This window comes from Phoenix dactylifera, chromosome 7, assembly GCF_051530095.1.
Source record: "Phoenix dactylifera cultivar Ajwa chromosome 7, Ajwa_hap1_PhDact_Kaust_v1.1, whole genome shotgun sequence".
Lineage (NCBI taxonomy): Eukaryota > Viridiplantae > Streptophyta > Magnoliopsida > Arecales > Arecaceae > Phoenix > Phoenix dactylifera.
In genome coordinates, this window is record NC_143196.1 from 3,249,457 (window position 1) to 3,273,322 (window position 23,866).

The following is a 23,866-nucleotide window of genomic DNA, read 5'->3' on the forward strand; positions in this document are numbered from 1 at the left end:
TTGGGGGGTGTCCTGAGCAATAGGGGGGGTGTATATAGAACCACCCCTGACGAATATAAAATGGTCACGCATAAAAGCTTTAGGCGGCCACGGCATCAGCCGTGATGATATATTTTAGAAACCGAAACAGAACGTTGAACCTGGTAGGTTCTTGGTTCAACCGGTTCAACCAGTTCTTAAAATACTGAAATCAGCATAATATTATGATTAAAAATTTTATTATTTAAATTTAATAAAAAACCAAAAAATAAGAAAATAAGAAAAATTAAAAAAAATCCTAACGCTGCTCCACATAGTGATATATGCTGTCGATTTTTTTTTTGTTATATTTATTTATTAGTTTGAGGTTTTAGATTTTTGGATTGGGGATAGTAAAATAGTAATTTAAATTTTCAGATTAAAGTATTTAAGCTCAAAATTCCAGTTTATATATCAAATTTCTATGATTTGTTCGGGTTAAACAAGTCAACTAATTCAACCGTTTTCATCCGGTTCGGATAGTTTATTTGGTTTTGACCGATTTTGACCAACCGATTTAAGAAGCATATATTGGACTAATTAGTTGACTGATCTCCAGTTCAACCGATTGGGCCAATCTAGTCCTATCAAAGTTCGAATTTATATAGTTTAGATCCTTTCTCTCCACCCGATCAAAGTTTTCTTGTAAATATGTTCTACGTAAAGACAACAAAGCAGCAGCTTTCCTAGTGAATACAGCTATCATAGCTCAGTTTTAGACTATTTAAATGAAAGCTTTCTCGCCTACCATTGCTCACCCTCTCCATGTTGATGTAGAGAGAGTTTCTTTCGTGAGGCTCTGATGGATAAGCCTTCTTACAAAGTAGTAAGACAATGTCATTTGAAGTTTGGACAACAATTAAACTTTTTTCTCCACTGTTATATAAGATTGTGGACGAGGTAGGGCATTGTATGCATTGTTAAGGTATATGAAAATAGTAACAGTGTCGTGGAATACTTGGCTCCAATAGAATTTGGGATTTGTATTCGAAAAAAAAATAAGAATTTTCACTACCGTTAAAAATTCAATATGGAGAAAATGAATAGGAATATCTTTGCTCTAGTTTGAATTCTTGTACCAGCATATGCACCGGAAGAATGTCGAATGGGACTTTTTGCAAATCTCTTCTCTATTCTTTTTACTCTTGCTCTTGTCCCTCTGTTCCTTTTTTTTTAGCTGGTGGCATAATTAGCCTATTTATAAGAAAGATATTCTCGATATAAGAATTGATAAATAGAACTGAGAAAGAATATTTCTTGATTTCAAAGCTGCCATTTTGATATTTATACGGATGTGGAATATGAAGCTAATTAGGATGAGATACAAATAGAGCTTAACTTGGACTAATAGTTTTTTTTTTTTTTTGGTACAATGGTAGTTCATGTTAACCTAGCATTTATGCTACCCTCAGCATCACTAGAAAGCAGGCTACATAAAGATGAGGGGACAAAGTCGGGCTCAATCTAAAGAACCTCTCCCGAATGGTGCGCAGCGTTTGAGGTAGAGGTGATCACGGGCCTTCTGGCCCGCCCAGCCCGCCCGGCCCGGCCCGAAATTTTTCGGGCTTGGGCATTGAAAAAGGGCCCGTTGGTCGGGCCTGGGCAGGAAAAGCAGCCCGACCAAAAAAATCGGGCCGGGCCTGGACACTTAAAAAAAAAGCCCGATTCGGCCCGGCCCGACTATAAAATACTGATAATATTTAAAAAAAAAAGAAACCCTAAAACTAAAACTAAATCCTAAACCCTCCCCTCCCCTCGCTGAGAGCCGCCGCGACCAACCCCCCACCCAACCCCCCCCCCCTCTTCCGTCGCTGAGAGCCGCCGCCGCCCCCCTTCCTTCGCTGAGAGCCGGCGCCCCCCCTTCCTTCGCCGAGAGCCGGCGCCCCCCCTTCCCTTCGCTGAGAGCCGGCGCCCCCCCTTCCTTCGCCGAGAGCCGGCGCCCCCCTTCCTTCGCCGAGAGCCGGCGCCCCCCCTTCCCTTCGCTGAGAGCCGCCGCCCCCCTTCCTTCGCCGAGAGCCGCCGCCCCCCCTTCCCTTCGCTGAGAGCCGGCGCCCCCCCTTCCCTTCGCTGAGAGCCGGCGCCCCCCCTTCCTTCGCCGAGAGCCGCCGCCCCCCCTTCCCTCGCCGAGAGCCGCCCCCCCTTCCTTCGCCGAGAGCCCGACTCGGAGAGGGAGAGGTGGGGGGGGGGAGCGGGAGAGCTCGGAAGTTCCGAGTCGGAACTCGGAGAGGGAGAGGTGGGGGGGGGGGGGGAGCGGGAGAGAGGGAGGGAGGTCGGGTCGGGCCTGTCGGGTCGGGCCTGTCGGGTCGGGCCTATCAGGTCGGGCCTGTCGGGTCGGGCCTGGGACCAGATTTATAAGGTCGGGTCGGGCCTGGACAAAAATTTAAGCCCGACAGTCGGGCCGGGCCGGGTCTGGGCATAGCCATCGGGCCTAATTTCTGCTGTGGAGCCCGGCCCGAGCCCGGCCCGACCCGGGTTTTGATCACCTCTAGTTTGAGGTGACCCCGTCTGCAACCCTGTTCGCCTCTCAAAACACATGGGTAACCTGAATTGAATGACAGCCCGCCACTAACCTCTGAATGCCCCTGAGAATAGGGTGGCCATCTCCCTAGCGTCCGATATCCCGAATTCACTCGGTCACCGTAGAGGAGTCTCCCTCCAGGATGAGGTTGTCTGCCCTAGGCTTCTCCTCGCATAGGTAACTCCCTCCCATGCTGCTCTGAGCTTGGCTCCAACGGCCATCATATCATCGGTGTGTCACCCGCCTGCCATGACTAGTCTGAAAGCATGATCCCGAATCACAAACCCCATCCCTCCTCTATCTCCTCCTGCCGAAGCACTGCCGTTAAAGTTCACCTTGAGATGGCCAGAAAGTGGGGGTTCCCAAGAAACAAGAGTCACTTGAAGCGCTGCAGCAGTGAAGTGGGAACCCTAGATATCCCTAGCCAACCCCGGTAGAAATGCCTGGGCAATGGCAATGATCTCAGTCGCATAACGGATGACCATGTCCACCACGACCCTCGGAAGGATTCTCTTGCCCTAAAAAATACGGGCATTTCGGTCCAGTCAAATACGATATGCCATATAAACGCATATGATACCTCTCTCCACTGTACCAGGTGAAACTACCAACAACCTCAAGTAGGCCACAAGATCCTCCACTGACTCCACATCCGTCGGTAAGGAAATGGGCACCCACTGCCAGACCTGCACAACCCAAAGGCACCCAAGCAGAGCATGGCTGACATTCTCCTCTAAGTTTGTACACTCCTTGCACAACGAGGTGAACCTGACTCTCCTACTGGCTAAAACACTCCGAGTCGGTAGACACCTCTACGCCGCCTTCCATATAAATAATGCCACTCGGGGGTGTACCTGTATCCTCCATATCCACCTACCCTCAATCTGCCGGGTAGCCTCTCTGCCCATCAGCGCCTGCAAGTCGAGGACCACCGGAGTGTAGGTGCATATCTCCTTCCAGATGAAGGAACCATGGCGACCTACCCAAAAATCATCCACCGCCAAACACATACCATACTTGCCCCTCAAGAGGGCACTCTATAAGTTATCCAGCTTCAGAATGTACCTAACCGCATGCCTCGCTGCTGTGACCTCCCGCCATACCAAGAGAGAGTGCACCCCCAGTCCTCCTGTCCTGACCGACTGACATATGACCTCCCACGCCATCATATGCATACCATCTCTACCATGTCGCCTGCCTCAGATGAAGTTCCAGAACATCTGCTCCATAGCTTTTATCACCGCCACCGGCACAATAATGTTCGATATCAAGTATATCGGCATGGAACTGAGAATCGAATGCACCAGAATCATTCTGCCCATCATAGAAAGAGTCTTCACCTGCCAATCCTCCAACCTATGTCGGACCCTCTGCTCGATGTCATGACAATCACTGCGTCGTAAACGGTGCCTGGTTATCGGAACCCCTAAATACTTTAGTGTGCCCTCCTGCTCACCCACTCCCAGAATCTGTTTGATCATAGTTTTCACCTGATGCATAGTCTTTGGGCTGAAAGAAATGGTTGACTTGACGAGGTTCACCCGTTGACCCGAGCCATGTAGTAATCCCCCAATATCTGTCGGATGACGACCGCATCCTGCCTAGAAGCCCGTGCAATCCAACTTAATGCCGCACTATATCTAATTTGATTAGACCCTCAATTCATTTTTCCGACACCCGTGTATCATGGTCCCAGTCTAAATCAATTTTTGAGAAGGCCTGGATAAACATGAACCATGTTATCAAGGAACTTGTCCCAACTAATCCACGCTATTAAGTTAGTCTAGAATCGGCCAAGCAATTACCATCCCTATCTGTTCTATCTTGAGTTGGCCTCACTCAGCCCACTTTGATTAGACCTCACCAACCTACTTTAGCTCTCCATTAGATCTCTCTCTCTCCCTCTCTCCCTCCTCTCACATGGTTCCACATACATATGTTGAGATGAGTTTGTGCCAATCTTGACTCACCAATGAGTGGTCTCAAACAGCCACAAACCTAAATGGGACCAATGGAGGTTCACCCTGCATCTTGGACCTAAATAGCATTATTTCAAGCCTAGTCTTGTTAAGCGGCGAGATCCTAAGATCAGACTCATCTATTATAAACCTAATAATCAATCGATGGAAAAAATAATTAGCATGTGCCATCATAATTACATGCTACTGATCGCCACTCAATTCATCGAGGAATATGAAAATCGGCGATTTGATGAGCATAAGTAGAGCCCAACTGATACTACTAATCCTATTATGTTTGGCACCAATCTCCAATCCGATGAATCAAGTAGTAATCACCACTTGATGATTGGAGCAATATTCTACATCCATGCAATGAGGGCTATATACATTTTTTTGGATACACCTATCTACCAAGCATTCACTCTCTTAGCATTTGATCATTAATGTAGCAAAAAGATAATGTAACAGCGAGAAAAAGAAGTTATGGAGGAGAGCACAATGCTGCTCGACTACTCCGCGAAGCTTATTTCCGCAAAAAGTGGCTCATAAAAAATGACTAAAAACTTGAATCACACCGTATATAAAGGGAGAATAGAGCGACCGGCCTACTCCGGTTCTTAAATGAACCGGACCGGACTGGAACCGGATTTCCCCAAGGGTTCCGCGCCTGCTATAAATGTAGCGGCCTCGATGAGGTCGGATTTTACTAGGGTTTTGGAGAGGGGAAGAGGTCGGAGATCTTTCTAAAACCCTAGACTATTTGTATTCTCTTCTCTCTCGAATCCTGCCACCATGAGTAGATCGGGCCAGCCACCGGATCTCAAGAAGTGAGTTCCCCTCCCTTCGATCCATTTCCTCCTTTTTACCCTTGAAGCGATTTGAATGTACTTATTCTTCTTCCTTTCTTCTTATTCTTTTTGGTTCTTGAATGGGGTGACAGGTACATGGACAAGAAGCTTCAAAGTAAGTTGTTTAATTCATTAATGCATCATTTTTTTTTTCTTCCTGCTTCTAATGGATGCTTGCTTCGATTTTTTTCCTTTTTATCGCGCTACATTTCTTGTAGGCTTAGGGCTTCCAACTAACATGGGTTTGTGAACAAGGATAAGTGAAATCGGCTGATGTAGCTTAAATCTCTTTAATCGGTATATTTTTGGAATAAATTGTTTTCTATGAGAGAAAAATAGCTCTTTTAATCTTATTTTTACTTGGGTGTGATTGGATTCTTCGTATTTTAGCTTCTGATATCACATTTGGCTTTTGACTTGCATCGGTTGCGTAGAGAAAATATAGGGAAAGAAATTAGAACTTGAATTGCCATATGGACTGAAGAGGGTTGATGTGCCCTAATTTTCTACATAGGAGGTTCTCGAGTGATGGGCCATCTATGTTCATGGGAAAGAATATCAGCACGTAAGATGCAATCCTTCATTTATCCGTGAATGCCGATTGTGACTTGCCGACTGCTTTGGTACATGAACCAACAACACTGGCTGCGACTATGTGTGAAAAATTTTGGGGTAAAAGGTGAAGTGGGATTGATAAATATGACCCCAAGTTGATGAAAAAAGTTGTGTTGGTACACATTATCCAATTGAGGATATGTACTTATATTAGTGCCAGAGGAGTTTTAATAGAAAAAGGCAAGACCAGTGCCATAATAGTTTCTTATTTGCATGTCTGTTTATATTATTAGTAATTGTATCATTATATCAATATGCTCATTTTGATTCCATGGCTAACTTGCACCTGGAGCTGTATGTGATTTTATTGTTTAATTTACTATTTTTTAAAAGTTGGTTGTTGGAAATGGTGGCTCTAAATGAGGAATGCCTCTTGGAAACTATGGGTTGATATCCAGATGAGGTTTTAGTCATAGTTACTCTGATAGGGCCCTTCTCTGAACTTTTTTGCTTTTCAAACATAGTACATGTGTTTCTAGATGAACTTCTAAAATTTCTTAATGCTTTTGTAACATGCAAAAACTTTTGCCACTGGAGTATGATTCAGTGGCCAGAAAGTTGTTTTTTGCTGGTTGATTATTTTTTGGGATCATAATTCTTCTTTTAATCTATCTCTCACACTTAATTTGCCCATTGAAAATAGCAGCCCGAAATGAGGAATCCTATTGGCAGCTATGGATTTATATCCAAATGAAGCTTTAGTCATAGTTACTCTGATAGGGTTTTCTGCTTTGTTCATATTTAATGTTAAAAATGGGATTTTCATTTCTAGGTGAACTGAAATTTAATTTCTTTATAGATCTTGTTCCATCTAAGAATTTTTGCCATTGGAATATGGGTTAGCGCACTAGAGTTGATCCTTGGTAACTGATTCACAATGTGCTTGTGGCTCGGTGGTAATATCCACTCAACAACATGTTTGGTCTTGTTTAATTTCTTTTTCTTTTTTTCCCAAGTTGAATATTGGAAATAGTGGCTCTAAATGAGGAATACCTCTTGAAAGCTATGGATTCCTTTCCAATGAAGCTTTTGTCATAGTTACTCTGATAGGGCTTTTTCCTTTATATGCATTTAATGTTAAAAGTGGGATATTTATTTCTCAGTGAACTTCTAGATTTTTTTTCAATTTTTTTTTTATTCCATGCATAAACCTTTGCCAGTGGATTATGATTGGGTGAGTTAGAGAATTGTTTATTGGGCTATCCTGGGAGTTGGGACGTTGCTTCTTGTTTATGCCTGGATTGCTCGCATACATGCCCAAAAAAAATTGATGTGAGGGCAGCCCCTTTTTTGAAGGGGCGTGGGACTGGTACATGTGCACATTTGCATCCTGTTTCTGTTTTTATCCACATTGAAAACCCAAACAACTAGCTTTCATGCTTGTCGATCATGGGTTGTGCTAATTGCATTTATGCCTCTGTCGGTTTTGGTTCCTCCTCCAGTATGTTAGTTGCCTCTACAATTTGGTGGTGAATAAGATAATAGACTTAAGAAATTGTATGCCAGTATAGGGGAAAGGTGGAATTAATTTCATTTTCTTATCAGGCCTTTTGCTTAATGTACGGTGTGTGGAATATTAAAACCTCGGACCTCTAGAAAGGTATTACATGCTTTGCTTGGTTGTGGTGGAAGCAAGTTAAAGGAGATGAGAAAGGGGCTAGATATCTGTCAGCCAGGCAGCAACTTAGCATGTTCAACCCTCATTGTCAATTTGTCATTTGCTTTCCTCGGATTTGTAGTACGTGAATAGAGCATAACCAGATGGGTTTGTTATATATTGTATTTCATCAGGTTTAGCAAAAGCTTTAATTTGGTATGTGTTTCTGAGAATCTTCCAACTCTTTGAAGGCATCTGACTATACTGTTGGCATGTGCTTCACGAGATTGCTGTCTTGTTTCTTTTTTGTTTAGTTTGTTCTTCCTAATTTTGATATATCATAGTTGCAGCTTTCTTGTGTTCAAATTATATACTTAGTTTTGTTAGAGATATTTTTTTTCTTCTTAATTTTATTCTTCATCTTTATGCCCTTGTCTGATATTTGCATGCAGAGGTTGTGTAAAATATGATGCCCCTCTGGCTGTTCACATAATTATTTTGGAACTTATTAATATTCGAAAAATGAACTGAACATTGACTGAGTTATTTGCAAGCCTTCTCTCTCTGCTTTCTCTACCAAAGTATATGCTAACGTTTCTGTGTTGAAATCATTTTTGCAGTCAAGCTGAACGCAAACCGGGTTATAGTTGGCACTCTTCGTGGATTTGACCAATTTATGAACCTGGTGATTGACAATACTGTGGAGGTTAACGGCAATGAGAAGAATGATATTGGAATGGTGGTAAGTTTCTTTGCAATTCAGTTCCTTAGTAGTCTCTATATATTATAATTTAATAGGAGGCCTATTCTTCTCGTCTCTTGTTAAGTAGTCTCAAAATAGTTTCATTTCTTTTCTGGATTCCTTCATGGAAAGGCATGCAGCTAACCTCAAAGGGGCACATGGTGGATTCAGACTTAACAGTGATTTGATGATTTGAACCGTGCTAAATTTTCCACAGGTTATCAGGGGGAACAGTGTAGTCATGATAGAAGCTCTGGAGCCAGTCGGCAGAACGCAATAGCTTTTCATTACTCGTAGTTTCATGTTTTTGGACCAAATGGCTGTCAAGCGTATGATTTATGTACTCCAACGACTCAATGACTTGTCCAGTCCATTTTTTTTTGTATTTTTATGCTAAAATGACAAATTTTGCTCCTTGGTATGGAAAGATGGATTTGATCTCCGGTGAGAGCCATAAAGAATTAGTGGCCTTTTTTTCCAACAATTTTACTGGCAAATATCATTTGTCTCCCTTTAAAATACGCTCAAGCACAGACATGAGCAGGTGGAAGTCTGCAACGATCAGGACGCTGATAATGGCATAATTTGAAGTTTTGTCAGAATGAATTAAACTATGTTACCTTTTTCTAAGGGTTTAGTTTATATTTGTTTATGAATCTACAGGCTTATGCGGTGATGTTTTCAGGCAATGTTGTCCGCTTAAGGAAATACAGGTTTGCTAAGTGCCAATATGCCTCCCTATATTTCCTTGAAAGTTACAAAATCGAGGATGAAGTTTGATGTAGGAGTGCTTTGGATTTCTTTGCTAAATTATGAAAATGATTTGCTTTCATGTTTGTAAGAGCTATTGCGAAAAATCCATTGAATATTAGTCTCTTGTATGGATATTAGGATATTATGTTTTGGGACTTGTTTGGTTCGCAGGAAGAGGAGAAAGATAAAATAGTGGTCAATGGATTTTTCGCGTGCATATGTTAGAATTCATGTCACAAATTTTCGCGTGCCTTTTTCTTTCATGGTTACTCATGTGTGAGTACGTCATCCTAGCACCACTCCGGTTGCCAGCGGACCAGTAGCACACTCACCAGCAGCGTCCAAGTCCATATAGATGCACCTTATAATTTATGACTTGAACCTGCCAATCCATTTGAACCCATTCATAATAGATGGTTTGTTAAGATTTTTTATTTTTCTATTCTTTTGATTGAGTTGCATTTGGGTTAGCAGAGACCAACTCAATTATAAATATTTTTCGCAAGGGTTCGGGCTTTCAACCCATGAATGACCATGAGTTGAATAAATCCATAAATCCATCCTCAAACTTGTAGGAAGCGATAATTGTGTAGTAGGTCATGGATTAATCAAGGATTGGTTCCAACAATTAGCAATGCTGCAAGACTAAGTATACATTCTCATCATCACATATGCATGACATAAATTTAAGATTTCAAGGCATATTTTGCAAATTCAATTTTTTTCTTCAATTTCGTCATATATGGTCATAGTGCCAAGAAGCTCCTTTTCGTTTTTTCTTCTTTCCATTGTGCTACGCCAATCAAACTTCGCAGGGTCTCACTGACGGGGAAGGACCAATCAACTCAACTATTATTGTTACCATATATATATTTGAAGAGGTATTCTCTAAAGCTGGAATAGCTCAGTTGGTTAGAGCGTATGGCTGTTAACCATAAGGTCGGAGGTTCGAGCCCTCCTTCTAGCGACTTTTTAAAAATATCAGCCTTGAATTTTTTTCCCTGAAAATAGGAAAAAAAAATCTATTTTGTTAAAATGGATTTACGATCTGGCGTTCCCGAAAAACGAGTAGATTTAAAATTTTGAAATATTTTCCTAGAAAAGCAAAAACCTTATTTTGTAATATAAACCCAAGAGCAGAAAAAAAATATGTAGCTAAGATAAATGATTGATATTTTATCTGGATGCTTTAAAAAAAGAGTAGATTTTATATTTTTCTTTAATTGCTAGAAGGAGTTGAGGTTTGATCCCTCCTTCCAGCGATGTTTTTAATTTATTTTTTTATAAATGCAAAAATCTTATTTTGTAGTATAAGCAAAAAAATAAAAAAAAAGATTTGTTGCTAAGAGAGTAGGTTTTATATTTTTTTTGTTGCACCAACTAAATGGACTAACCTTTCATATTTTATGAGGGTCCTTTATGCAAGGTAAATTCACCTATAACGGCATATTACCAATTAATCCAACAACAAAAATAATTTGTTTCGAAGATAAATAATAGATATTCTATCTTACTACTCCAAAAATTGTAGATATTCTATTTATTTTTTTTTGTTGCACCAACTATATGTACTAACTTCGTAGAATCACTAAATCTTCGCGAAGAAATTGTGGAAGCAAACATAGATTGGTTAGAAATGCACATCTTTCAGGTATTGAAGATTTCTTTTGTTTCATCCTTCAACGATTTTTATCCCAACAACAATGCCTTGTTGACTTACATATTGTTTCTAGCAAAGCGAAGTGTCTTAATCTTATATTTTTTTTTTAATTTCTTGTATGGCTTCTCACAATCTCTTTTCTTATTCTTTTGAAACCATCTCCATGGTTTTGCTCTATAATGACTCCATATTTAATGAGAAATATCTTGGACAATGTTGATGTGTATCTTAACAAGTTTAGATTTTGCTCCAAAACTATTCCATAATTAATGAGATATAGATTAGATAATGATGAGAACTTATCATTTGTTCCTATGATTAAGCTCTCATTACCTCTCTAACTAGATCAGGCTATAGGAGGCATAAATCAATACATGTAGATAGCAACATTAACACACAGTAGGAAGAAAATATTTACAAGAGAGACAGAAGGAAGAAAGAAAGTAAAAAGGAAGAAGAATGTGCATAATACCATAGTACAATCACTGAGATAAAATTCTACAACCTAGAATAAGCTTTTTGGATCTTTGAGTTTTGAAGACAAACCAAGCCCTTGAACAAACACATAGCATGACTAGTTATGAACTCTACATATTTATCTCTATCGAAAAAAATATCCTATTATTTCTTTCTTTCCATACTGTCGATGTGATTTGCAAGCACTACTTATCGAAGTAGCTCTAATGCTCTTAGAAATTCCTCTCGTTCTTTTTATGATCCATAATGACAGAAGAGTTGGAGGATGACCTTTGAACCTAATTACTTGTTTAGTTCTTCTCCACATCTACTTAATAAAGGGATGGTGCAATATTATATGATTGATTGTCTCCACTTATTTTCCATAGAAGCAACATTTGGAGATGATATGCCATCTTTTCTTAGCTAATACTCTGCCTAAAAACTATAAATTTTTTGGGTCTGCAGTACACCACAGAGATGAACAAACAGGGGATTTAAGACTTCCGGAATTAAAAAAAGAATCACATTGTCTAGACTTGATCCAGGTTTAATTAGATTCAGTGGTTGAAAGGGACCACCCCATTCCTTTTGTTCATCCATGCTTAAAGAACTTTGGACAGGGATTTGATAATTAAAGTTCCTTCTACTCTAGAATTCCATAATGGCCAGACTTTGCTTAAGAGAGGCCTGATATGAAGATGGAAAGAGACAATAGAGTGATACTTTGCTGTTCCAACAATCTTCCTAAAACCTGATGCTACTCTATTACTCCAAGATAAAAGTAAGGCTGCACCAAAATGGCTGAAGTATATATTACAAATATCTTTCCAAAAAATGTGAGAGCGATTAGAGCCCTTGCTTCCTCGGAGTCCAAAGTTTCTACGACTGCAATATGCCTTATGAATCATGCTTTGCCACAATGAATTATATTTTAGATGAAAATTCCATCACTGTTTTGTCAAGAGAAAAATTGACACATAACAATCATGTAGCAGCTCTTGATTACATTAATGATCCATTAACTGCTCCTTTGAAATGTATTCCTTTTCTTCTCATGCTTATAAACTCCTTGATAGAAAAGCATATAACAACAAAGAATAGATTTCTATGGTTCGTTTCAGCGAACTCGCATTAATACAATTCGATATGGTTCGATGCAATTCAAAATCAGGGCAATTTGTTGCAATTGGAGTTAGATTGATTGCAATTTAGCACCTAACATACCTCTAACCTATTGGCCGAAGAAGGGACTCATCACATGCTGCTAAAAAAAAAGAAAAAAAAAGAAAAAAAAAGAGAAAAAGGAAAGGGGGGTTTTTGCATATAAGCTGTCTATTTTAATCTCAATCATTCATTCATAAACAAAAGCAGTACATTACATCTCTGTTTCTAGTAGTGAGGGACCTTAATGCGACAAGGCTTTCATCTTATGACTAGACCAAATATCTTGCCCGAATTGAGGCTGCGAAAACCCTGACCACCAAAACCCTTTACGAATCGAGGAACGAAGGGGGATAGAGAGAGAAGGGAAGCGATCGATTTCTCCAACTGGGATCGGTACCCATGGCGGCCTCGGCCTCTTCTCCGCAAGCAGTCGGGGATTCGAGGACTGCCCTCTCCAAACGCCCGCCCAATAACTTCTTCGGCGAGTTCTCCAAGCACTTTGCCGCAAAATTTCATAGTTTCCTGAGCCGAGTCGAATGAAGTTTTAGGTCCCGTATATCGAGTATTTTATTGCAAGGAAATGTTTACTTTCCTGGATGTTTGATTGTTTTCTTTCGAATGGGAGAAACCAACAACAGATTCTTGAAAGGAAGTAGAGAATGATTTGCAGTTTTGATATGCTCCTAAATGCAAAGTTGAAGGACTGAGTTAGTTGCATTTAATTTGAGCGTGCGTCCTGGAAATATATCTTGGAATCGAGTCTTTTGTATCGACTGTTTTGTATCATCTACTGTTGAATTCTTAGAGAGCTACATCTATTCAATGCAGTATGGAGAGAGTTTGTTTGGGGAGCACTTGCGGGAGCATTTGGCGAAGGCATGATGCACCCAATTGACACTCTGAAAACACGAGTTCAAAGCCAGGCCGTGCTTACGGGTACTCAGGTACTTTTCTTTGAGCCATTTTATTTCACTATTTTGTAAATGTGATTGGCCAGATAGTGTTTGTGAAAATGCTGTTGCTGTTTGTGTAGTTCATTTGCACATTATGTAATATATGTCACGGGAGATATTAAAAAAGATATCACTTTTTCAATTTTTCCTTCCCCTGGTGTCATCAGGCCCAGAAGAACATACTGCAGATGCTCCAGATCGTCTGGCGTGCAGATGGTTTGGGAGGTAACCTGAACCTGCCTTTTGCTTCCTTTCTCAAATATTTATACAGTAGCGATAGCAGATATATTGCACTTAGTAAGGAAACATATCAATCTTTTTCAAGTGTTATGTTGATCACATGCACAAGTTGGTTTCTTTTGAATCCAGTGTCTTTTTTTGCGGTTAAATAACACACGTAAGTCCATTTTATGAAATCATCTGTATAATATGTATCTAACTTTTTTAATTTCTTTGTGTTATTTTTCTAGGATTTTATAGAGGGATCACTCCAGGGGTAACTGGATCACTTGCAACAGGGGCCACATACTTTGGGGTAATAGAATCAACTAAGAAATGGTTGGAGGAAGTAAATCCTAACCTTGGTGGTCACTGGTCTCACTTCATTGCAGGAGCAGTTGGTAAGAAGCGATTTCTGTGCTGTGCGAGGCCTTTTTCTTTTTCTTTCAGCATGTGTATCTTCTTAATGGCACTTTCTTTTGCTTTCATTCATGGGCTCCAAATGATGCATTTTTAATAGTAATGATAGTAATAATTCTCATAATAATGATAATCATCATCATCACCATCCTTAGTGCTAGATTATATCTTGAAATATGTTTCTTCTTGTTTTTTATTAGCTCTAATTTGCTTACTAGAATTTATGTTGGGCCTGCATCATACGTATTTTATTATGGATTCTAATAAGTAACAGGGTGTACTCTCAATCGGGATATGTATAAAAAATGGAGTAGTGAAGACTGCTAAAACACTATATTTTCTTGGATTGTATTAACAACTTACACATAATTTGGAAAACTTTCACAATCTAATCTATCCTTAATTTGTTGGTAGTACACTGACATCCTCAGTTCCTTGCTATTAGGGAGCCATTGCCATTTTGACTTAAGGGGTGTTACTTGCTATTGTTGGTTGCCATAGTTTTCATTCCTAAACTGACTTTTCTGGCAAGAACAACAATAGTTGGAGCCTAGACTAGAGTTTCGCAGGATTCAATGTTTCAAAGAAATTTGATTGATTTACTTCAGGCATGTGATAATATGATATCTTACACGTTCCACTAGTGCATGAATAATAACAGGCCTTTCTTTGACTTACTTATATGGTGAACAAAAATCGGAACCTTGTAATCCTGCAATTCCATTGCTTCTGAAAAGTTAAATACTTAATTTGGATGGTTCCTACACCTGGCCAAGATATCTAATCAAGGTTAAAAGCTTCAATTTTAGGATATGTTTCGCTTTTGACATATTGTTTCAGGAAAATTTAGGCCATAAATTAATGAACTTAAAAAATAAATACGAAAAACGAAAAAGAATCAACCATGGAGAAGGATAATAATACATCATGTCTATAGACCATACTTGCCTAGAATATGTCATTTGTGCATCAATATTTTGGAGCAAGAACAAGACGTGTTGAAATTTTATATGCCACCAAGGAAAAACAAGTACATTTCAGTGTGAAGATCCTACATATTCCTCCAGAACTGACCAAAATATGTGTATGATTGCCATGGTGTTCTCCTAGGCTTTGGCAGGCAAAAGTTTAAACTTTTGGAAGCTTGCCTTTTGGTTTGAAATTATACACTGCTGTCAGAAACCGGTGAGTATAGAAGGATCATGAGGAACATGTTTCCACAAGGGGGAATTTAACAATCATGCACAGTAAATTTCAAGAATTGATGCCTTCATATACTATTTAGCCACCTCTAGTCCACTAAAGTACCAAGACATTTGAATAAACATGAAACATATTAACTAGTTAACATAATTATGGGACAAGCAAGATCATTGTCAGAAATTATGCATAAAGATGTACAATGTATTCTTTTTTCTTAAATTAGTAGAGAATTTATGCCATATTAGTGAGTAAGATCAACATATAGCTTAGTGCTTATTTTTCAAAAGATTGTTGATGGTAGACTGGTGGCCAGGGGGCCATGTAATGCTTAGGGGCTAGGTGAGTGCCCAAAGATCTAGGCAGTCCAAAAAAATAAAGAAATAAAAGGTAGAAATATTAAAGATTTTCAGTGATCTGAAAAAGAAACCTAGAACATATCAATGAAGATGTAGTTAGTCATTGGGAAGTACCAACTTGGAAACATTTAACACTCATTCATAGATCAATATAATCCTCTGTATTCGAACATGATTCAAAACATTGCGATGGGCAACTAAAGCAGGTACCTAGGCATCTGCCTTAACCATCCTATATACATTGCTAAATACTACCTTCATTTTGAGACAGAAGATATTATATGTTTTTGATAAAGGGTATATGATAGGGCATGATTATATATATCCTACTTAAAAAGAAATATTTGCTTCATTTATTTATTGATAGAATCATAGTAAATAAACAATCGTCCTTGTGTAACTTCTAGGATCACTGAAGTATTTTATGGATTCATATATTTTTCTAACTTCCATTTTGCCCAGTCTGTGGTCATCGGCTATAAACTCAACTGTTAATTTTTATTGTCAAAAAACTGCAGAAAGTTGATATTTTGAATAATAGATTGGTACTGTTGTTTTTTTTCCTATTCTATTCAGGGGATACACTTGGCTCTTTTGTTTATGTGCCATGTGAAGTCATAAAACAACGCATGCAAGTGCAAGGCATCAGAAAATCCTGGAATTCAACTGTGATGAAAGGAAATGTCTCTCAAAAATCTGGTATACAGATGTATGGTTATTATACAGGAATGTTTCAAGCAGGTCACTCAATTTGGAAGGAGCAAGGTCTGAAGGGATTATATGCTGGGTATCATAATCTTCTTAATATTTATTAAGTCAAAGTTACAAATGCAAGAACATCAGTATAGCATTTTCACAATTTTATTTTTCTTTGGGTTGATTCAATTCCTAGTAAACACAGATTCGACTTTTTTACTTTTCAAGTCTAAGATGAAGAGGTCAGATATTTTTAATTGAGTGTATATGCCTTGTTCTGGCTCAGACCGATTCTGTTGCCATTTAGAAAGAGTCAGGTTGGAAGACTGCTTTCTCTCTATTAAAAATATTATTTAGATTGGGAATTTTGATATGACTATTACCAAGTATCAAAAGCCAGTAGCCTGTCATCCAATTCCATGCATAATTTTTCATACATACAATATTAATATTATTGCATGGTAAGGTTTAGTAACAGAATGGTTGATCCTCTGTTCCAATGTTCGAAAAGCACTAGAGGAAACAACTGGTATTTGAGAAAACTTTGGGACATGGTAAATGGCTATCTCTGGGAAGTATATAGGAGCCACTTGTGCCAATATCTCCCATGCATATTATGAGGTGGGTCTGAACACTGGAAGATTAAAGTAGAATAGAAGCATGTCGCTAGAATGGGCCTCATTTGCTCTGTCTGCTGTTCTTATGTTTTCCCTCTATTCTTTCTTTGTATAACCATTAAAAGAAGGATGTGGCATAGTTCATTAGTTCTTTTCCACATCATTGATGCTTACATTTACCCTACTGATAACTATATAAGGGAAGTAAGCTTTCCTAGAACATTGCTGACATAATTATACTATGGCTCCCTTCAATATCTCTTTGAATGAAGATGACGGGTTTCCCATCAATTCTTGAAAAAAAATGTAAAACCGTGCCAAATGCTTGGGGGTCATCCAAGTTGATGATCTAGACTGCTCATTATCTTCTTAAAACCATGGTTTAAAAACTCGGTTTGGGTTTCTGTTTTGGTTGGATCTGTGAAGTTTAGATTTCGGCATTGCAGTGGTTCTGGAAGTTTCGCTCCAAGTTTCAAATTTTTGGTCAAGAAAATCAAGAAATATTTTTAAAAATTTAAAAATAGAAGAAAAATAAAAGAAACCAGAAAATTTTATTTGGTGAAATTTTGGGTATTTTGTGTTCTATATAATCTTTATTTGTAGTTTTTGAGAGTACTAGGCCAACAATATATTGCTATATTTGGCTGAACAACATATTATGTATAAAATATATAATATTCCCTTCTTGAACTTCAGATGTTAAAAGATTCATTATATTTACCAATTTTAAAGCCTTTTAGTACCAAATGCATTCAAATATGTTCTTATTTTCTAATAGTAGTCACGAATACATTGGAATCTTATGTTTTTGAAGTTAAGTTTCTATTTAATCATTTGCATTTAGTTAAAAAATGATATTTATTTTATTAAAAGAAAGATGCTATATCTTTGAAATCTCTCGTATTTAGTTGTTTAAATTAGTCTTTGCAATATGTTGTCATAAATATGGTTTTTTGGACGCCTTGGCCCATCAAGGTTATATTCACTCTTGATCCCATTTTTAACTCAAGTTATGTAGACTATGTACTTAGATGGAAAAAATCATGTTGATATAATTGTATACACAAAAATAATGCTTAAAAGAAGCATTTGTAGCTAGTTTTGGTCAGTTTCAGCTAGTAGTGGCTGAAACAACTGAAACTGGACCAAAACCAATCAGAATTGTCAGCATTGATCAAAACCCGAAATCAAGGGTCAGTTTGGTTCGGTCCCGCCCAGGCTGATCAATTTTGGCCGAAATTTCAAACCATTGATTTATAAGTCCCTACTGCATTTGGATTTTCTTTTCTTTTTTTTTGTTTTGGGGGGGGGGGGCAATTTAGGACATTACAGATCATAATGCGTGATTTTGATCATTGATTTGAATGTCCAAATCATGCATTTAGAGTTTAGGGCGTAACTAAGTTGCTTGGGGCCCGTGAACATTAATGGAGTTCCCTTTTAATCAGTACTATTTTAATGCAGAGAGAAGTTATGTATATATGCAATTCTCTTTTTCATGGTGATGTATATTGGGTCATTTTTTTCAGATATTGGTCTACACTTGCAAGGGATGTGCCTTTTGCTGGACTGATGGTATGTCCTGGTCAAAATCACTTACATTACTTGATGGTGTTTTGATATTGTTATTTTAATTGAATGCTTGTTGGTGCATTGAGTCATAGAGCATTAGGTCTGATTGCCAGTCTATCTCAAGTAGCTGCTCCACCACATTAACTAGTTCAAATTCCTAAACCACTGTTATGAGAGTTTATCCTCAATAATTGTGAGTGCCTCTCATTTTCTTTTTTGTCTTGCCTTGCCTCTCTCTTCTCTTTTGCTTGTCTTTAGTTATTCACCTCAATTTTTGATATTTTTATGTAATCAGAACTATTGTAAGCTTTTTGTTGTAATATGTAAATTTTATTCTTCCTTGAGTTCTGGTTTTTGATCAAATATTATCTTTACAATTTGCAGGTTACTTTTTATGAAGCGCTGAAAGATTTGACAGAGCATGGGAGGCAAAAATTTATACCTGATGCTGACTTGCATATCAGTAGTTCTTTTGAGGGACTGCTATTGGGAGGATTAGCTGGCGGTAAGTTTTGCTCTTGCGTATGTATCAGTTTCTCTTTTCTCTCTTAGAAACAATAAGCTTCTTGTCTTGACATGCAAATGGGTAAAGTTTTTTATTGTCGTTAATGGTTCTGCAGGATTTAGCGCATATCTCACCACTCCTTTGGATGTGATAAAAACAAGAATGCAAGTACAAGGGTCCACTATGAGGTGCAGTAGTTATTTCTAAATTAAGGATCCATGTCTTAAGTTTAACCCTCTCTCTCTCTCTCTCTCTCTCTCTCTCTTACAGAGAGGTAGTTTATCTCACATATAATTTTATTGTTGTAAGTTTCACCGCATGTTTACCAATTTCCCATAGTGATGCTATAATTCTGTCTCTACTCTCTTTTTAACTTTTCTCCTTCTCCTCTTCCTAATTAGACAACCATAAAGAGCAAGCCCTGTCCTTCTTATAATCTTATTTGGCTTGATATATGATTTCTATTCCCGCATGAATTAGTTTCTATATACCCCTATAGGCAAGCTTAAGAACCCTTCTACAAACAGCTAAGCTCTTTAGTCCCTTTGTGAAATGTGATCTAACCACCTCATATCGGTTCTGGACATCTTATTCTTTGCAGTTCTGGTTCCTAAGCTTACCTTTTTGCACTAATTTCTGGCTATATCTACCTGATTTTACGATATGTCCACCTCAACATGCTCATGCACTCTTTCTATTTGCTGGCATTCTGAATTATACACTGACCCTTCTTATCCTTTCTAAAAGTCACAGCAATCATTGCTTTGTCTTGCCAGTCTTATTTAGTTGCCTCAAAAGTTTATTCTGTTCTGTATTTATGATGATAGTGTAAGACAATTCTTAAGATCACCTGAAAACACACCCTTGTTTTCTGCAATAATGTGCTCTAGTTGATTCTGCTGTCAAACTAAAGAATTTTTTTGCTTTTTATCACTTTTATTTACTGTCTAAAGTACTCTAGTGATTCATATTTTCTTAAAGAGCTACTGTCATTGGTTTCTGATGTCATTTTCGAGCTATTATCCTTTGTTTTTTTTAAAAAAAAATTAATGTGTGGTTAGTTTGGTTTGAGGTCTCTTAAGCTAAATCCAGAAGAATCTGTCAGTAGGCTATTTCAGTGTCTACCGCTTGAACAGAAGGTTGCATCATTTGATTTGGTTTTGCTTTGCCAGGTACAATGGATGGCTGGATGCTTTTAGAAGGATATGGGCGGACGAGGGCTTGAACGGTATGTTCAAAGGCAGTGTCCCTAGAATAATGTGGTACGTCCCAGCCTCTGCCCTCACCTTTATGGCTGTGGAGTTCCTGAGAAGTCATTTCAATGAGAAATTGGATGCCAATGTCCATGAAGTCAGTAGCTTATCAATCGACACAAGCTCTAAAATTCGAAAAGCAGCTTGAGTTTCTGCGCTTTCTCGTGAAGCCATTAAGGGATTGTATTTTGATGCATTATTGAGTCTTTTAGAATGGAAGCCAAGGCTTCCCAGAGGAATCTGGCAATTGAAATAGAAATACTCGTATTCAATGATTGAACTACAACATTCTTATATTTCCATCAGATTCTTCTTTTTTTCATCTGATAGAAAGGACACAAACTGCAGTGTTACGTAAACCTACAGATTATCCGATGGTGTCCAGATGTACTACGATATGATGTTCTCAACATGGTTTAAGAAAGCAACTTTCTTTTGGTAGTTTAAAGGAGCAATTTTTTGCTTCCAAGTCTCCGTATGCTTGTCCAAGGCTCTTGTATATGGATTTTTTTTTTTGGCCTAGTAGAAATATCCGAGGAAACTAAGAAATTGTTCCTTGTTGTTTGTGGTACTAAATTTTGGTAATGAGTAATGTATGACTAGTGCTCCTCCCTTCCAAATAATGCAGTAGCTACATGACTATTTCTCACCAAAAATGGCCTTTTACTGTTTAGAACCATTGTAAAAACATCGAGAGCAGAAGTCCAACAGTACTACAAGCTTGATGAAGTAATATTCACAAACACCGAAAGATATTTGTCTCTACTACCTTCAAATATAGTGATCATGCTAACCTAGTTTCCACCAATTTAGGATAAAGCATCGCCAAAAAGTAATGTGAAAAACATAATTTGGAACCAGTGAAACCACCAGAATTTTGTTAGTCCTAGGAATGAAGACCCAAGAGACCAAGACACGCTTTGTCAAGTGATTTAGTAAATATTTCCATCTATAAATGTGACTGCTTATCTTTACATCATTAGAAACTTTGTCTTGCATTAATTGGATGGAATATGTATAACTTTCAAATTGATTGTCTGAGTTGATCCAATGAACCATTAATCCAACAAGTTGAAAATTTCATTCCATCACAATAGAGAAACTTATATCAGAAGTTGTCTAAGAACTCTTTTCTGATTTTTATAATTATAATTATTATGTTTTAATGGTATCAATCTGAATTGATCCAATTTAACTGACAAATTTTCCAATTTGGGATTGTTCCAATAGCAACCGTTTGAAATCACATGAGAAGCTGAAAAATCTAAGATTAAACCATTTGAAACAACCCATCAGGCCTAAAGCTGCATGAAGCAACACTGGAAAGCCAAAATGCTGAATTTTGCTATGCAATCAGCTTGTTGGTGGATTAGATAATCTAATATTAACAGATCTATGTGGGTGCATCTATACAAGTGCACATATTGTTCAGAAAATCCGGCATGCAAAAGGCATCCAGATGAACAATTTCCATTGCACGTCAGTCATAGATATGGTACAAAATCCTGAACTGAATAGACGGTTTGCAGACATGCACTAAAAGAAAACTAATTTCGACAAAAGTAAAAAGAAAATAACCTGCATCAAATCCAGCAGAAATCATTATAATGTCAGGATTGTAAGATTCAGCCACAGGAAGCAATACATGGTCCCAGACAGCTATATAGTCTGCATCACCACATTGTCCTTGTTCCCAAGGAACATTGATGTTATATCCTGCACCCGGCCCTTCACCAATCATGCAATATGAACCATCATCACGAGCAGGATAGAAGCTTCCAAAATCTAACCTACAATATGTAATATATATGCTTGTTATGATCAGCCATGTTAATGCGATCGCCTCACAACGAGTTAACATTCACAAAAAATAAAACAGCATAGTCTACCTGTTCATTATTCAGTATCAGATAGCTACATGTTTGGCTGATTTTGTAGAGATGCCACCCTCAAATTGGGTTTTAGTAAAGAATTTGCAAACAAAAATTATTACATACCCTTTCATTCAAGAGAAAATTAGCTGCAGTTGCAACATTATTGAAGAGACAAAAGCCCATAGCTTCATCAGGTTCTGCATGATGGCCAGGAGGCCTGACAATGGCAATAGCAGAATCCAAATCCCCTTTGGCCACCTTTTCAGACACCTACTGGAGGAATAAGCAAAAACAGCATTTGATGTTAACCTAGAAGGTACCATTATTATTTTATAAGAGTAGAATGCAGCTGACTGAGGTGCTTTATTTTTATAAAATTCAGTAACTCGTCCAGTTAAGAGATGGTGTGAAATTATTTTAGAATGTTTCTAACTAATTGGATGGAGATGAGTTAAATTGCAACCAGTTAAGAATATTGAACATGAAATTACCTCAATAAGTGAACCTGCTGCAAGGGAAGCAGCTTCAGATGAACCCTTGTTAAAATATATAGAATTGAAATTTGAGGCAATCCTAAGACGTCGAGAATTAAATTTTTTTGAGCTGATATTCTTGATCAGTTTGACATGTCTTTGGGTATGAACAGATGCTATGTACTTGTCCTCAGCTTCCTTGGCACTCAGAACTACGCACCTGGACATTGGTGGTGAAAAAAAAAAAAAAAAACTGAAGTTCAATAATTATGCATACTTCACACAAAAGAGTTAGTAAAGGGTCCAGCGAGACACGGAAAAGGAATAGATTTCCTAGGTTCTTACCGAAGGCATCATGGATATCATTTCCTAAAATGCCATAGAAATTGCGCCTATAATAGTTTATGCATGAAGCTGAACAATTCAGAAAACACCAACAATTGAGATTGCAGAAACGATTAAATGCATCATATCCAGATTCGGTCATCAACCATAAAAAGTCATTAATCAAAATCATAAAAGGGTCCAGCAAGACAGAGGAAAGGAATATATTTCCTAGGTTCTTACCGATGGCGGAATCCCTCGCCACGTACGATGGAAGGTAGTTGATATCAATACAAATTTGCATCACTTTCCTACTCTAAGTGGGATTGTCGATTCCCTTGCCACGTATGACGGTGGGTGATGAAATCACGGACTGCATCACTAGATTCCGACTCGAACTGGGAGTATCCGCGGGATATTATAAATAACCCGAGCTCTGGCCATGCGAACCATCATCAGCCATGGCCTCCCCATTGAACCTCTCCGAGGACGAAGTCGCCGGGATCCTCTCCTTCCTCCCAGCGAAAGCCATCACCAAGCTCCGAACCCTCAGTCGGTGCGTTCTGCGTCGCTCTGCATGCAATCACTTCCTCCTTACCCAATCTCGTCACACCAAAGCCGACTCGGGCTTCTTCACTCGGCCATACTATGGCTCCGTCGTCCTCACTCTCCTCGACCCTCATGCCGGCGTACCCAGTGAAGGCCTCCGGTTCTTGCAGCACGCCGAAAGGGTCGTCCTGGCCTCAGCCAACGGTCTCGTGCTCTGCTCAAACAAGTCTAGAATCTTAGGCAGCTTGTGCGTCTGCAATCCGGTGGCTCCGATCGCCACGCTTCGCTTCATCCCGCCGCCGACCGGCGAAGAACATCACCACCTGTCATGCATCGGCGTCGCCGTCGACCGGAAGTCGAGAGGCTACGAGCTGGTCTGCCTCACAAAGCCGCCAGATTGGCACTCCCCTTACTCGTGCAGGGTCTACGCCTCGGCGGACGGTGCATGGAAGTTCCACAAGACGGTCAATGGAGGTCCAAGAGATCTGCAACTGGAGTATCCGGTTATTTGCGGCAG

At 38.9% G+C, this 23,866-nt stretch overlaps 3 protein-coding genes and 1 non-coding gene across 6 annotated transcripts; 3 read left to right on the forward strand and 1 right to left on the reverse strand.

The window, feature by feature from the left end:
- The first annotated feature begins 5,187 nt into the window (after nt 1-5,187).
- LOC103710318 (putative small nuclear ribonucleoprotein G) lies at nt 5,188-8,741 on the forward strand. The gene is made up of 4 exons (XM_008795992.5): nt 5,188-5,324; nt 5,438-5,460; nt 8,178-8,299; nt 8,517-8,741. The coding sequence occupies exons 1-4, from the start codon at nt 5,290-5,292 to the stop codon at nt 8,577-8,579; spliced, it is 243 nt and encodes an 80-aa protein (XP_008794214.1). The 5' UTR covers nt 5,188-5,289; the 3' UTR covers nt 8,580-8,741.
- Nucleotides 8,742-9,945: 1,204 nt separating this feature from the next.
- TRNAN-GUU (transfer RNA asparagine (anticodon GUU)) lies at nt 9,946-10,019 on the forward strand. Its single transcript has one exon. It is a non-coding gene; the product is annotated as a tRNA-Asn (tRNA).
- Nucleotides 10,020-12,562: 2,543 nt separating this feature from the next.
- LOC103710303 (Mitochondrial substrate carrier family protein) lies at nt 12,563-20,577 on the forward strand. 3 transcript variants are annotated; one of them, XM_008795972.5, is made up of 9 exons: nt 12,563-12,816; nt 13,164-13,279; nt 13,456-13,513; nt 13,759-13,908; nt 16,063-16,273; nt 18,329-18,374; nt 18,756-18,876; nt 18,992-19,064; nt 20,049-20,577. In XM_008795972.5, exons 1-9 carry the CDS (start codon nt 12,735-12,737, stop codon nt 20,275-20,277), a joined length of 1,086 nt encoding a protein of 361 aa, XP_008794194.4. In that variant the 5' UTR covers nt 12,563-12,734; the 3' UTR covers nt 20,278-20,577. The 3 variants fall into 3 exon arrangements, with proteins under 3 accessions (XP_008794194.4, XP_008794201.4, XP_038983469.3); XM_008795979.6 differs by having other exon boundaries at nt 12,630-13,064; XM_039127541.3 differs by having other exon boundaries at nt 12,742-12,883.
- A 743-nt stretch (nt 20,578-21,320) lies between these two features.
- LOC149753107 (histone deacetylase 18-like) lies at nt 21,321-22,704 on the reverse strand. The gene is made up of 5 exons (XM_089924105.1): nt 22,495-22,704; nt 22,127-22,273; nt 21,978-22,018; nt 21,708-21,919; nt 21,321-21,433 (listed from the first exon to the last, which is right to left on the reverse strand). The coding sequence occupies exons 1-5, from the start codon at nt 22,702-22,704 to the stop codon at nt 21,321-21,323; spliced, it is 723 nt and encodes a 240-aa protein (XP_089780231.1).
- Nucleotides 22,705-23,866: the final 1,162 nt, after the last annotated feature.

Bases quoted from the DNA above. Each gene is read 5' to 3' on its own strand.
- LOC103710318 (XM_008795992.5), top strand. From the start codon at position 5,290: ATGAGTAGATCGGGCCAGCCACCGGATCTCAAGAA. The intron at 5,461-8,177 runs GTAAGTTGTTTA...TCATTTTTGCAG, and splicing joins CATGGACAAGAAGCTTCAAA to TCAAGCTGAACGCAAACCGG. The intron at 8,300-8,516 runs GTAAGTTTCTTT...AATTTTCCACAG, and splicing joins AGAATGATATTGGAATGGTG to GTTATCAGGGGGAACAGTGT.
- LOC103710303 (XM_008795972.5), top strand. From the start codon at position 12,735: ATGGCGGCCTCGGCCTCTTCTCCGCAAGCAGTCGGGGATTCGAGGACT. The intron at 12,817-13,163 runs GCGAGTTCTCCA...TATTCAATGCAG, and splicing joins CCCGCCCAATAACTTCTTCG to TATGGAGAGAGTTTGTTTGG. The intron at 18,375-18,755 runs GTATGTCCTGGT...TACAATTTGCAG, and splicing joins TGCCTTTTGCTGGACTGATG to GTTACTTTTTATGAAGCGCT.
- LOC149753107 (XM_089924105.1), bottom strand. From the start codon at position 22,704: ATGTCCAGGTGCGTAGTTCTGAGTGCCAAGGAAGCTGAGGACAAGTAC. The intron at 22,274-22,494 runs GTAATTTCATGT...TTCCTCCAGTAG, and splicing joins CAGCAGGTTCACTTATTGAG to GTGTCTGAAAAGGTGGCCAA. The intron at 21,434-21,707 runs GTTATTTTCTTT...TGCTTCATGCAG, and splicing joins TTCTGCTGGATTTGATGCAG to CTTTAGGCCTGATGGGTTGT.